This window comes from Colias croceus, chromosome 10 (genome assembly GCF_905220415.1).
Source record: "Colias croceus chromosome 10, ilColCroc2.1".
NCBI lineage: Eukaryota > Metazoa > Arthropoda > Insecta > Lepidoptera > Pieridae > Colias > Colias croceus.
Window position 1 is genome coordinate 6,347,380 of NC_059546.1, and position 12,380 is coordinate 6,359,759.

The following is a 12,380-nucleotide window of genomic DNA, read 5'->3' on the forward strand; positions in this document are numbered from 1 at the left end:
TGAAAAGTATGTTTCTTTGTTTATTATGAACATTTATTTACATTTATCAGATAATTTTATTTTACACATTACATCTTCATCGCATAACATATTAATTAAGTTTTTTTATCTGAAGTAAATGCAGGTCAAGTCGGGTAGAGCGTCTAGTAAAATGATAAATACTTTAATATGTTTACTTTTTCGTCATAATGAAAATATAAATATTAATTGTATTGCAAATATTTTCATGATTCATAATCCTTTTCATGGCACTAATTAATGTAATTTAAAGATATTGACGTTAATCAGTTTAATTAACTCCTATTTAATAAAAAGCGTCATTTGTGCGCCCCTTGTAACGGAAAAGTATTTCGAAGAAAACAGTCGAGTTTCATATAATTGAATCGGGAAACAATTAGCTTTCGGGCAATAATAACGTTGAATTGAGGGGCGAGTGAGTAACAAGTTGCCAACGACATGTACCAGGCCAACTTTATATCCCGTTAATAAAACACAATTTCACACAGGCCTGCTTTGATGTTGCCCGCTTTAGGGATAGTTTACACGGAGTGCAATCGCATTTTTGCTATTTAAGAGCATAGTTGTATGTAATTCTTCTGTAAAAATTAAAAGAAGGTTTTAGAGTTTAACGTATAAATTTTTTAGTTGTTCGGCTAAAAATATACATTCTTGCTTAATTATTTATCAACTTAATCGTCAAAATCAAATATTAATTTACTTTCATATAAAAAGTTAAAAGTTCAGATGCGTGCATACCTTTCTACTACATAGAATTTTAACAATATCAAAATTATATTATCATTTTTATAAATGAATGTGAGAAAAATGTTTTATTATAAGTAGAAGCAGTGAGCAATCACCTTTACATAGTCGTAGTATTTACGTTCACCCGTGAGATTAAGGATCGGTCGTATACCATAATAAAGTTATAAATTGTTTCCATTTAAATTTAATTTGACAGCGAGTGTTAAACGGTGAATTGGCTGCGCAATGTTTTGATTAAAGCGTGCCGAGATTAGCGATCCTGACTTAATTACTGACTTAAGTTCTGACGGAATGCGAACGGGGACTATTTTAACACTGAAATCGTTCCTGAGTTGGCTAATAACACGATTATCGTTTGTGAATAATTATACTATAAATATAGAATCAGATTTTTGTGTCAGTAATACGTAATTTAATTGTATGTTTATTTACACGTACCGCTACGTATTAAAGGTAGATTTATATTCAAGAGCGAGAAGCCAAAACATTTATATGCGAATAACGTAAACATTTATGGCGTATTTGAAGGCTTTTAAAATAATTCCGTAGCATTCGCGGGACGTTAATATAAGCGACATTTTTATCATACTGCAGTGTCGTTCCAAGTTATGAAAGGGCTCTTATAGCTGAATCACCCGGACACTGATAGTTTACATATGGCGGACATCGGTTTGGCAACGCATCCCACCTTTGTTGGCGATTTTGCGAGCCAACGCGGTTTTTCATTTATGGAAGCCAGTAAATACACTCGCGATACTCCGTTTGCGCATTTATCAAAGTTTTATCAATAAACTGTCCACGAAATATTAGAGCGTATACCAAATTATACTTTCGTTTAAAAATTTCGACCAAATCCCTACTACAATATTACCTCTATAAATGCGAAAGTAACTCTGCTGTCTGTCTGTTACGCTTTCCCGCTTAAACCTCTCAACTGATTTTAATGAAATTTGGTATAGACAATCTTTAGACCCTGAGAAAGAACATAGGCTACCTTTTATTGTGAAATATGTACCACGGGCAAAGCCGGGGCGGACCGCTAGTATATTTATATGATTGTATTGGATTTCGAAAGCTTTTAAACAGCTTATCGCGTTTGTTCATTAAAATGTACGGGATTCATTGGCGTACTTTTACGGTTTGTTTGTTTAAGGCGCCGGTCAGTTGGACGTTGATTACGAGTATTATTTTAATTTTAAAGCTCTTACAATCATATTATATGATTGACCTCTGTGCTCAATGGTCATTCCTATATCTATTCACAGACTTTTAAGTGTACATAAAATGTTGTTTTGTAAACATTATGCTGTAAAACATGAATTAGTTCTTAACTTCCTCATCATCATCATCATCAGCCCATATACGTTCCCACTGTTGGGACACGGGCCTCCTATGAGGGTACAGGCCATAATCCACCACGCTGGCCAAGTGCGGGTTGGCGGATGACACATGTCGTCGAACTTTTTATAATTCTTCGACATGTCGGTTTCCTCACGATGTTTTCCTTCACCGTTCGAGCAGTGGTGATGTAACAACATGCGCAGATAAATTGAAAAATCAATTTATTTTCTGCGCGCTCGCCTGGTCTCGAACCCCGGACTTATCGATTCGAAGTCCGAGGTCTCACCACTGAGCCACCACTGCTTAACTTAACTTCCTACCTGTATGTATATTTTTACTTATAAGTTCCTTTTAATAATATGATGCCGCATATAAACAACCTGAAACATGTACCATTCCTACAAGATACTGAAAACTAACAGGCGTTATATTTTCCTCAGTGGTGGACAGTTACGTGGGTCCAACGTTGTCGCTGAAAGGCCTCAGACGGACGGATATGGGCAATTATTTGTGTATAGCTGCGAACGGTGTGCCGCCCACCCAGAGTCGGAAATATGAGGTCACTGTGCTTTGTGAGTATTCAACATATATATAAGCTATTTATGTTATGAATTACATGAATTAACTGATAATAGTTTATAAAGCGGCTAGTTTATAATGTATTATTTTATTTCATAAAATTTACATTTATGGGCCTTAATTCTTTAATATACAATACTATATATATAGAACAAAGAAAGGTCATATTATTGTTTAATATTCGAATGTTTTGTAATCAAATACTGTATGTGGGTTTGTGATTACAAAAATGAGTGAAGCCGTCAAGCTTAAGGACTTTTTAATTTTGATACCAACCTGGCAAAATGTGTAGAAAAAATTAAGCCATTTGCGTGATGATAGAAAGTTTTCTCATATTGAAAAGACCTAATTTCCATACTAGAAAGCCGGTATCGTTTAAGTTTGTTGACGTTAAAGCCATTTTACACCTCATAACTGGCGATGGATAATGGTTCTATCTTTTGATGAAATTAGCGTAGAAGGACTCTCTTTTTTTAAAAAAAAATCTATAATCATTAGAATATTTACCGATAGTTATGAAGCTTTGTATATTAATGTAGTTACAATAAATTGAATCAGTTTAATTGACATAGCGACATTAATAATGAGTTTGTCAGTAGGTATTTCAAATAAGGAAAAAAGAAGTCGTTTTGAAAAAAAAATAGTCGTAGTTTTTTGAACGAAATTATACTCACCCTGTTATTAGAAGAAACCTTTATTTATTTTTCGGATGTATGTAGGTATTATTATTCTTAAGATTTTAACTAATACTAAAACACTAATTTTAATTCTTAATCCAACACATACCTACACAAGTTCCATCAAATTATAATTACGCAAATCAAATTACATTACTCTGGTAATTTATTAGCGTATTATATCTAATCGTAACCAGAAATGTTAATATTCTAACATTATTAACACTATAGTGATAGCATAACATACCTATAAGATTAATTAAATTATAATATGTGTTTGTTTTAAGAAATAACGACTTTTTACTTTAAAATGAGATTTATTCCTCACGTACGTCATGCGTACATCTCTCTAAAATCTTCGTAAAAATAACTAATAAATCATGTTTATTACATACATACTCTATCTAGCAACTCTTCCGTATAACACTTTAGTTTTACAACGAATAAATCGCGTTTTAAATACGTTAAATTGTCTTCGTCTCAATTAACAATCCGTGTCCAGTCCCACCAATAGTGCGTGTGGCGAGTCTGGTCGTGTGGCGAATGGCAGACATGCAAGTGACGCTGCAATGCTACGTGGAGGCGTCACCGAAGTCGCTCACAGTGTGGCAGAGGGGCAAATCGCACTCAGGTACTCATGAAATTCAAATGAGCATGAATATTAAAGCAAATGTTTACAACGCTTAATTGTTTGTGTAGTTCTTATCACGCGCGGCCGTGAGTGAAATGTTTTTGCTTGGGATTGTGTTTAATTCGTTTTGGAGAGTAGATGTTGTGTTAAATTGAAGTAATATCTACTAAATGAATTTTATATTTTGTTTCTGAAGAATTACTTGATACATCATAAAAAAGTAAGCATATTGAAAAGAACACGTTATTTTGAAAATGTCAGTAATTAAATTCTAGAACAAAAATTCTTGACTAATTCTTGGTTTTAACATATTTGATCTTTGTCTGTGTATTTAACCATATTTTTCTTTTATTTATAGGTGCGAAGCTTTTGAACAGTTCGAAATACGTGATCGCTGAGGACAATTTGAACAAATACGCAGTCCGTATGAATATAACCATCAACCGGCTGAAAAAGAATGACTTCGGCGAATACACATGTTCCGCGGCGAACGCGTACGGCAGAGCCAACGCTACTATCACGTTAAAAGGTATGTATTAATAATCTGTATTTCTAGAAATATTGGAAATATTTTCATTGGAATTTTTTCATTTAGATTATTTGCGCAGACTGTGTGATATGTTTTTCGTAGATGTATGTCTACGAATTTCGTAGCACTTGAGTTTTAGTATGTTAAAATATTTTGAGATTCATATTAACATAATAAGAGCCAGGACAGTTTAAAAATTATGTTTAATATGTAAATCTATTTTTATTCTTGATTATTTTTATCTTAAACTTAATCTTAAAAACGTATTTTTAATTTCGCATTTATATCATTTTATGTAAATTCATGGCACTAACCAAATCCAACTATTATTTACAGAAACGCCGCAAAAGACGACGACAACAACAACAACCACCACGTCAACAACAACACCGCGCCCCACAACAACACTGCGCACGACAACGCGCCCGCCCAAGCGTCACCTCAAGAAACAACAGAACCAAAACGCCCTCGACATGGAGCTCAATCACATCGGCGTTAACAACGCGCTAAACTTTTACAACATAAACACATACGGCACACAAAACAACACACCAACACACACGCAAGTACACACACAAAACGAATATAGCCAAAGAGTCGAACGACAAAAAGTTCGACCGTCCGGCCCTCCGCGACATTACGTCGTCTACAACAGAGGTGTACAACACAAACACACCATTTCACTATTTATACTCGTCAAATTAATATTTATATAAATAACACATTTTTGTGTTTAACGATGGCTGTTGAATTTTGAGCATTGTTGTAAGTATTAAATACGTTTGAAAGTTGTTAACTTACGAATATGTAGATATCAGCTTTAATGTAAGCTAGCGTAGTAAACAATTATTCGTTGTTTATTTAGGAAACATCTTGTTTGACCAAAACCTTAGAGGTTTTTCGAAATTTTTACATACTATACTGGATCGTTTGGAAATTAATATCATAGATGGCATATCAAGTGTAAAGAAAAATAACAGTTTTGAATAACGAAGCAACTTCATGTATTGTACTTTGAAAATAAATACGTAGGTATATCCAATACAATGTTGAAAAAGGAAACTTAATAAATAAAGAAATTTGTCTTTGAATATCCAATTTCTCTTTAAATAAAGTTCTATCTATATTGTATTCACATAAATGTAACAAAAACTGAATTCAAAAATTAAGATGTTGTCCTCAAATCTATTCTTTATAAAATTGTAGATCATGTTCCGAAATGTCATGTTATAAATTTGTGACTAAGATTATTAATTGTTTCAGGAAAATATGTTAACAAAAATAAAATACGAAATCATAATAAAATTGACTACGTATCGATATAATTCATTAACAAGTTGAAGTTAACAGTCATCAGTCATATATAGAATCGACCCTATATATTATAACCATTTTTATTATGTACTTAAGTTACATTTAGAAAGTAGGCATATTTTGTATATGACAATATATTATGCAAAGACAATAATAGTGACCAAAAATTAAATTAACTATATTTGTGTAACGTGTACTTTACACTTATATGAATTGTAACAGTACAATAATATTAAGAAAATAAATATTATAATAGTTTGAATAAAAATGTTAACTAACTCTTGTCGTTTTAGAGTTAAATGCAGGGCCTAGTAAAGGTGACAATACTTATCTTTAACAATAAATAATTATTAATAATTAGTAAATAACCGAGTAAATAGGTTGTTATCGAAATTATCCTACAAATAGCATATTTAAAATGATTAATTTTTACAGGCCTAAGCAATAAATATATCGTCGTATACCGCCGTTTTAAATTAGCGTTAAAAATCTCGATCCTTACAATATTTTTTAAAACTAGAGTTATAGCTTATTTGGCAAACAAAACATACCTAAGTAGGTACATAAATTTGATATACAACTTTATATAATTAACAAAGCAAAATTATAGATAACAATCGTATTATTATTATAAATAATAAATTTGTCTTCCGAATAGATGTAAAATGTTAATTCGGCTTTTACATTTTGATAAGTTTTAATTCCGAATAGTTGTTTTGTTTATAGGCTATTTGTATGTGAGGAACGGAAAAGAATTTTTTATTTCTAGATATTAGAATCTGATAGTGAACACTGCAAAAAGGACAATTCAAAGAGGCAGTTCATATTAATTATCTTTCTTACGGTTTTTATGATTTAATATTATTAATATTAACATATCAATTATTATGTTATCGTATTTAAGTGGTTTATTTAAGTAATGCAAGTAAGTGGTTTGTGTAAATTATCTACTTAATATGGTTTTTGAATTGTATTGTTTTAAAATTTAAAAACATTGTTATATATACTGTTTTAAAGTTATATGTTCGAAAAATTAGTATTAATTTTTATAGGATTTTTAGTGATATTATATTACGTGACTCTTTAATAATATTTTATATGCGTTTATTTTAAAATACATAATCAAGAGCAATTTAGTGTAATAAAGTTTACATATTTTCCATGTAATTATTTTAATAAGTGACAATAATAATCGACGATAATAATCTTTAGAATAATGTTGTATATATTAATATAATATAATAAGCTCATTTATTAGCATGACTGTATTTTATCAATGTTACCATTAAGATGTTGATATCATTTTATCATATTTTAAAATAAAATATATTATGAAATCGTGTTATTTTCTTAATTGAGTTTTTAATTATAACTCGATATTATCCTTGTATTAAGTAGTTTTAGAAATATTCATAGAAATAATAAGGAGGAAAGGATTGTTTATTAAAAAGTCTATTCTTTCATTAATAACGTGTAGGTGAAAGCAGATATCTTAATAAAATTTGTGTATCAATGCTCTTTCATTTAAACGGAGTTGTATCAATAGATAAATAATAATATAAAACTCAGGTTATCTAGAAGTCAAAAGGAAAATTCATAAAGACAAAGTTAAGTATATAAGCATCTAATAAAGTACTGAAGGTTAATTAAATCAATTAGTTTATGAGTTTTGTGTGATTTGAATGCATTTTGGATGCATGGCAATAATTCCATCATAAAGTTTATCTTCTAACATCTTTTGGCTTTTATTTCATTTTATTCAATCTAAACGAAGATTACAAGTTCGTATTGTAATTTTTCACAATGAGTATAGATGGCGCCGAGGCATTCAAAAATTCAGACTTTATAATAAGATGTGCGAAACTTTTGGAGTTATCTGCTTCTACTATCTGCTGAAATCTCAAGTTATAAGGCATTCTTAGGCGTACCAAAGACAGAGCTAGGAAATTATGCATATTTAAAATAATAAAAAATAGTATGTATTTCATAATTTGTAAGTAGAGTTTACTATTTGAATAGTTAACAATTTAAATTAGGAATTCGATCCATATTGTATTTAGTGGTAAATCTGACTAGATAATATTTAACATTAACTGAAATTTCGTGTTACGCTTTTAAAATATGTCCAAAACGCCCCCGGGTATTATAGTACAGAACAGATAAAAAAGGTGCAGACCTAGTGTTTTGTTTTAATGTGTTTTCAATTTCCTAAGGATTTTCTTTCAATTTTCTGTGTATTTGTGTTATTGTTGCTTGACTTATAAAATATATAAAAGAGTTTAGTAAATGTTGTACAAAAATTTGAAAAAATAGTAGGTAAATTATGTGGAGATAAATAAAACGATTGAGTACTGAAGCGAAAATAAAATAGTACGTTTTTTTTTAAGAATGAGCTTAGAATTTTTTTTTATGGTTATATTATGAATCACAATGAATTTTAATTTTTAACATAAACATCACAATAAAGTAACCTGGTTTCGTCAATAAGGCAATCGTGTATATTGAGAAGTATATCAAAAATACATTTCCATATCTAAAGCTGAAGGATATAAATAAGTGTCTCATCTTGACTTCGATATACCTGAAAATATTCGCATCCACAACAAAGCGTATAAATAAATTATCAGTTCCATTGTCACGGATCCGTACGTGAGTGTATCATATATGTAAGTTCAGCAGATTTATTTGAAAGTAATTTTCAGTTCGCATCTGGCGCTGCGGTATGAGAGATTCAGCTGATCAATATTCGGCAAGTCGGAAGAACTGTGAAATATGCCACTCTTAGTCCATATGACTTCAAGTTATTTTCCGTATAATGCTGTGCCATCGTATTCTGAACTTGGAGTTATATGAAGTTTTCTTATATGCTGGTGACGGTCAACTGTTTTCGGTTAAAGTTTTAGAAGGCTTTACTACTAACCAGCTTTTGTTTTGTCAATAGTTTAGAGGTGTTATTTGTAACCACAGTTTGTAACTATATTGATTTTCAAATCCAATTATATACGATGATAAAAATATCGTTGTAGTTGTCGTTTATGTTCGGTTAGGTTCGGTATAAATGTTTCGGTTTAAATAAATTATAATTTTATTTGCTTCTTCCTGAATTATTATCTGCTCTTATGACTGGATGATATCAAAGACGTAGCAAAAGCCCAAAATAACTTCTTGCTTCTTTTTGATCATCGCTTGCCTGAAAAAATACATAAATAACTTATACAATGAATACTTAAACTTTTAAACCACTGGTTGCTTAAAAGATGATTTAGGATAACATGCTACTTTGTGTGATGTTCTTATGACACCAACTTGATGATAATATATAAATCACGAGGTCAATTATCTTTACTAGTAATAATACAAAGCTGAAGAGTTTGTTTGTTTGTTTGTTGGCACGCGTTAATCTCAGGAACTACTGGTCCGATTTGAAAAAAAAAAAATTCAGTGTTAGATAGCCCATTTATCGAGGAAGGCTATATGCTGTATATCACCACGGTAATACCAAAAGGAGCGGAGCAATGCGGGTTAAACTGCGGGGCACAGCTAGTTAGGATATATTATGATAGTTATCCTGAAATATCTTTAATCATAGTTAGGTAGAGTACGCTAGCTAGTTTAGAAGATCTTGCGTTGAATCGAATTAAACTTAATTGAAGTGGGTAATTATTTCAGTTTAATGACTAGCAATAAGTAAAATTCACTTTTAAAGTAGTTCTATAAAATAATCTCATTATAATTATAAATAATACCTATGCTAAATTTGGATGCCTTGTTTAAGTTGTTAGAAACTTAAATATTAGCACAAACGCGAAATTTCAATCTTCACAATTTCTATTAGTTATCATATCAGGTTATATCGCAAATTCAATCAGTAATTACTGATCTGTTATTTACTAAATAAATTGCTTTCAATCCTGGGATTAAGGCGAGATAAACATAAATAGAAGATATCTTATTAAGATTAGTCGGATTCTTATTTAATTACCTCCAATACGCGCCCGAGTCTCAACCTTAAACCTACGTACTATTTTACTATGAGAAAGCTGTGAATATTTAGTGTTCTATGAATTTGGTACAATTAAATTACCCGAATACGAAAAGGGATGAATGAAAATTCAATGATTGACAAATTGATTGATAAACAATTATTGATGATTATTTTAAGCCATTCTAAAGGAGTACAATAAAATTCAAATGAATACGTTCCCTATTTTCATCACTATTCCTGTAATTGTTTTGCTTTCAAAGGTTAATAATCTCACTACTTTTTACTACCTAGTAATCTATAATATAAAAATGAATCGCAAAATGTGTTGGTAAGCGCATAACTCGAGAGTGGCTGAACCAATTTCGTTAATTCTTTTTTTATAATATTCCTTGAAGAACGAGGATGGTTCTTATGGAGAGAAAACATAAACATGTACCACGGGCGAAGCCGGGGCGGACCGCTAGTAGTTAATATAAATAAAGGGAATAAAGCATTAAGTATCTTAGCTAAGTTTATGTGTTAACGGTTTTTAGAAACCAATAAAAGATCCCGAGAACTTTCAAATATATGTAAAAAAAAAAGTAGAGATTTTTTTTGCCAATATAAACTCACAATATAAATCTTGTAACAATTTATATTCAAGTATGTATCAATATTTAAATATAATCTGTAAGAGCGATAAAAATAGAGTCGCGATAAAAATGAAAGGTTTGACAAAGTAACGAATTTTATTGATTCTTCTTTTAAGAATCCTTTAAGTGCTATTACATAAAGAGACACGTGTGAAACTGGATTCTTACAGATTTTCGAGAGTTTACGTATTAATAGAACGTATATAATATTATTACACTTCAGCAATATTCTTTACATGTAAATATTTCTTTGTACTTTCATGTTATTAAAATTTGTGTATATTCTGATTATTGAGTAATTTTAACACCGTAGACATTTTCTGGGGCTGTTTGAATAAATTTATCTATTAATCCCTAATTACATGTTTTATGTTATTACTGAAATTCAATTCAATTGATACGATAAACGCTTTAAATTTTCAAACTAACACCTTTTTTATTTGACCAAACATCAAATGAGAAATAAAGAACTGCACTGAAAGACAAACTACAAAAATGTCCATAATCATTAAAAAGGCGGATTTCCATTCTATATTTTTTACGTGGTTAATTATTTAAAAGTGCTAAAAGTTTCCAAACGCAGACGGCTACGGCGTTGCTTTTAATTTAAAAGTCCCTGAATGGAAATGGTTTTATCTTATGTCATTATGTCATCTCTCTACTCGTCTTCATTTTATAACCCGACAGTCACGTCAGAGCATTCGATTTTTTTAGTCTTTATTTTAATTCACATCCATTCTTAGTTACGAGTAGTTTCAATGTGCTTATACCATATTAAAGCTAACTTTTTTTAGGGAAATAATGTGCATTAGTTAAAAATATGAATGTATATTTCGATGTTTACATAGGTGAATAATATATAGAAGACTTAGTTTAAGTTGATGTTGGTACCTTAATTCCATATTCCGTGTAGCTATAAATTATTTACAATCAAATCCCAGACTATAATCTAGTAAGCTACAGGCTACTCGTCAAAATTCGTATAGCATACAACACTGAATTATCAACGAGAACCTAACACACTATTGTTTATTCAATATCGAAGTCGGAATATTAATCCTTTATAAAGACTTTATCTACATATGAGCTGTATTATTAAGTAGACACACCGGCCGCAGACATGAAATATAACACACTTTACTTCGTAATATTACGTTCCTCTTGCAATATGAAAATTTATTGCAATGTATGGCTGTAGGAATACTCGTTTAATGTAGAAAAATGTGTATCAACTAATAACAAAGGCATTTCTTTGTTTTTTTAACAAGTTAGTTATTGCTACGTTAAAATACGGAAACGTTTATGACCTAACTACTATTAGAACTAACTGCATAGCGCTAACAATAAATTAGTTTTTAAATTGAAACTAGTTTGAGTTGAATCTCGGCGTTATTATAAAAGACGTCTATTTGATGTTGTAGTAATTTATGTACTCGTAATTTTTATGTGCAGCAAATTTGCACAGAAATACTTTATAAGATTTTTTTCACAAAACTATTTTCGTACACGATGACAAACATATTATAGGGATTTGCTGGAATCTTGGTCAGTGGGAAGGTGCAAAATGGTAAGTACTTGAGTGGGTACTAGATAACGTAGCTTCGGGACACAATATGGCGCAGATAAGACGCTTACGAGCCCGGATTTGTCTTATATACTTTACTTTTTATATTGCCTTCTATCTGATTTTAGTATTTTTCCTCGAGTTAAAATATTGCGTTAGGAGCAAGGTGCGGCGATAATACACCTGTACCATACAATGTATGTAAAGAAAAGATTTGTCACTGCAAATAACATTTTTAATTATTTTATACATATGATACGACAATAAAAACTGTGTTTATGTATAATTTTTTTAAAATTATTTTTGTATTAATTTAGCTCTAGGTTAATTTTAGCAGATGTTAAACACACATATTTAAACACT

General features: G+C 30.5%; 1 protein-coding gene across 2 annotated transcripts in view; it reads left to right on the forward strand.

The window, feature by feature from the left end:
* The window catches only part of LOC123694781 (lachesin-like), a 42,244-nt gene extending 36,506 nt beyond the window's left edge, over nucleotides 1–5,738 (forward strand). For both annotated transcript variants that reach the window (XM_045640343.1, XM_045640344.1), the window contains exons 6-9: nucleotides 2,547–2,678; nucleotides 3,865–3,993; nucleotides 4,352–4,522; nucleotides 4,859–5,738. In XM_045640343.1, coding sequence (XP_045496299.1) covers nucleotides 2,547–2,678; nucleotides 3,865–3,993; nucleotides 4,352–4,522; nucleotides 4,859–5,238 — 812 coding nt within the window. In that variant the 3' untranslated portion in view covers nucleotides 5,239–5,738. The remainder of the gene's footprint in view (nucleotides 1–2,546; nucleotides 2,679–3,864; nucleotides 3,994–4,351; nucleotides 4,523–4,858) is intronic.
* The last annotated feature ends 6,642 nt before the right edge of the window (nucleotides 5,739–12,380 follow it).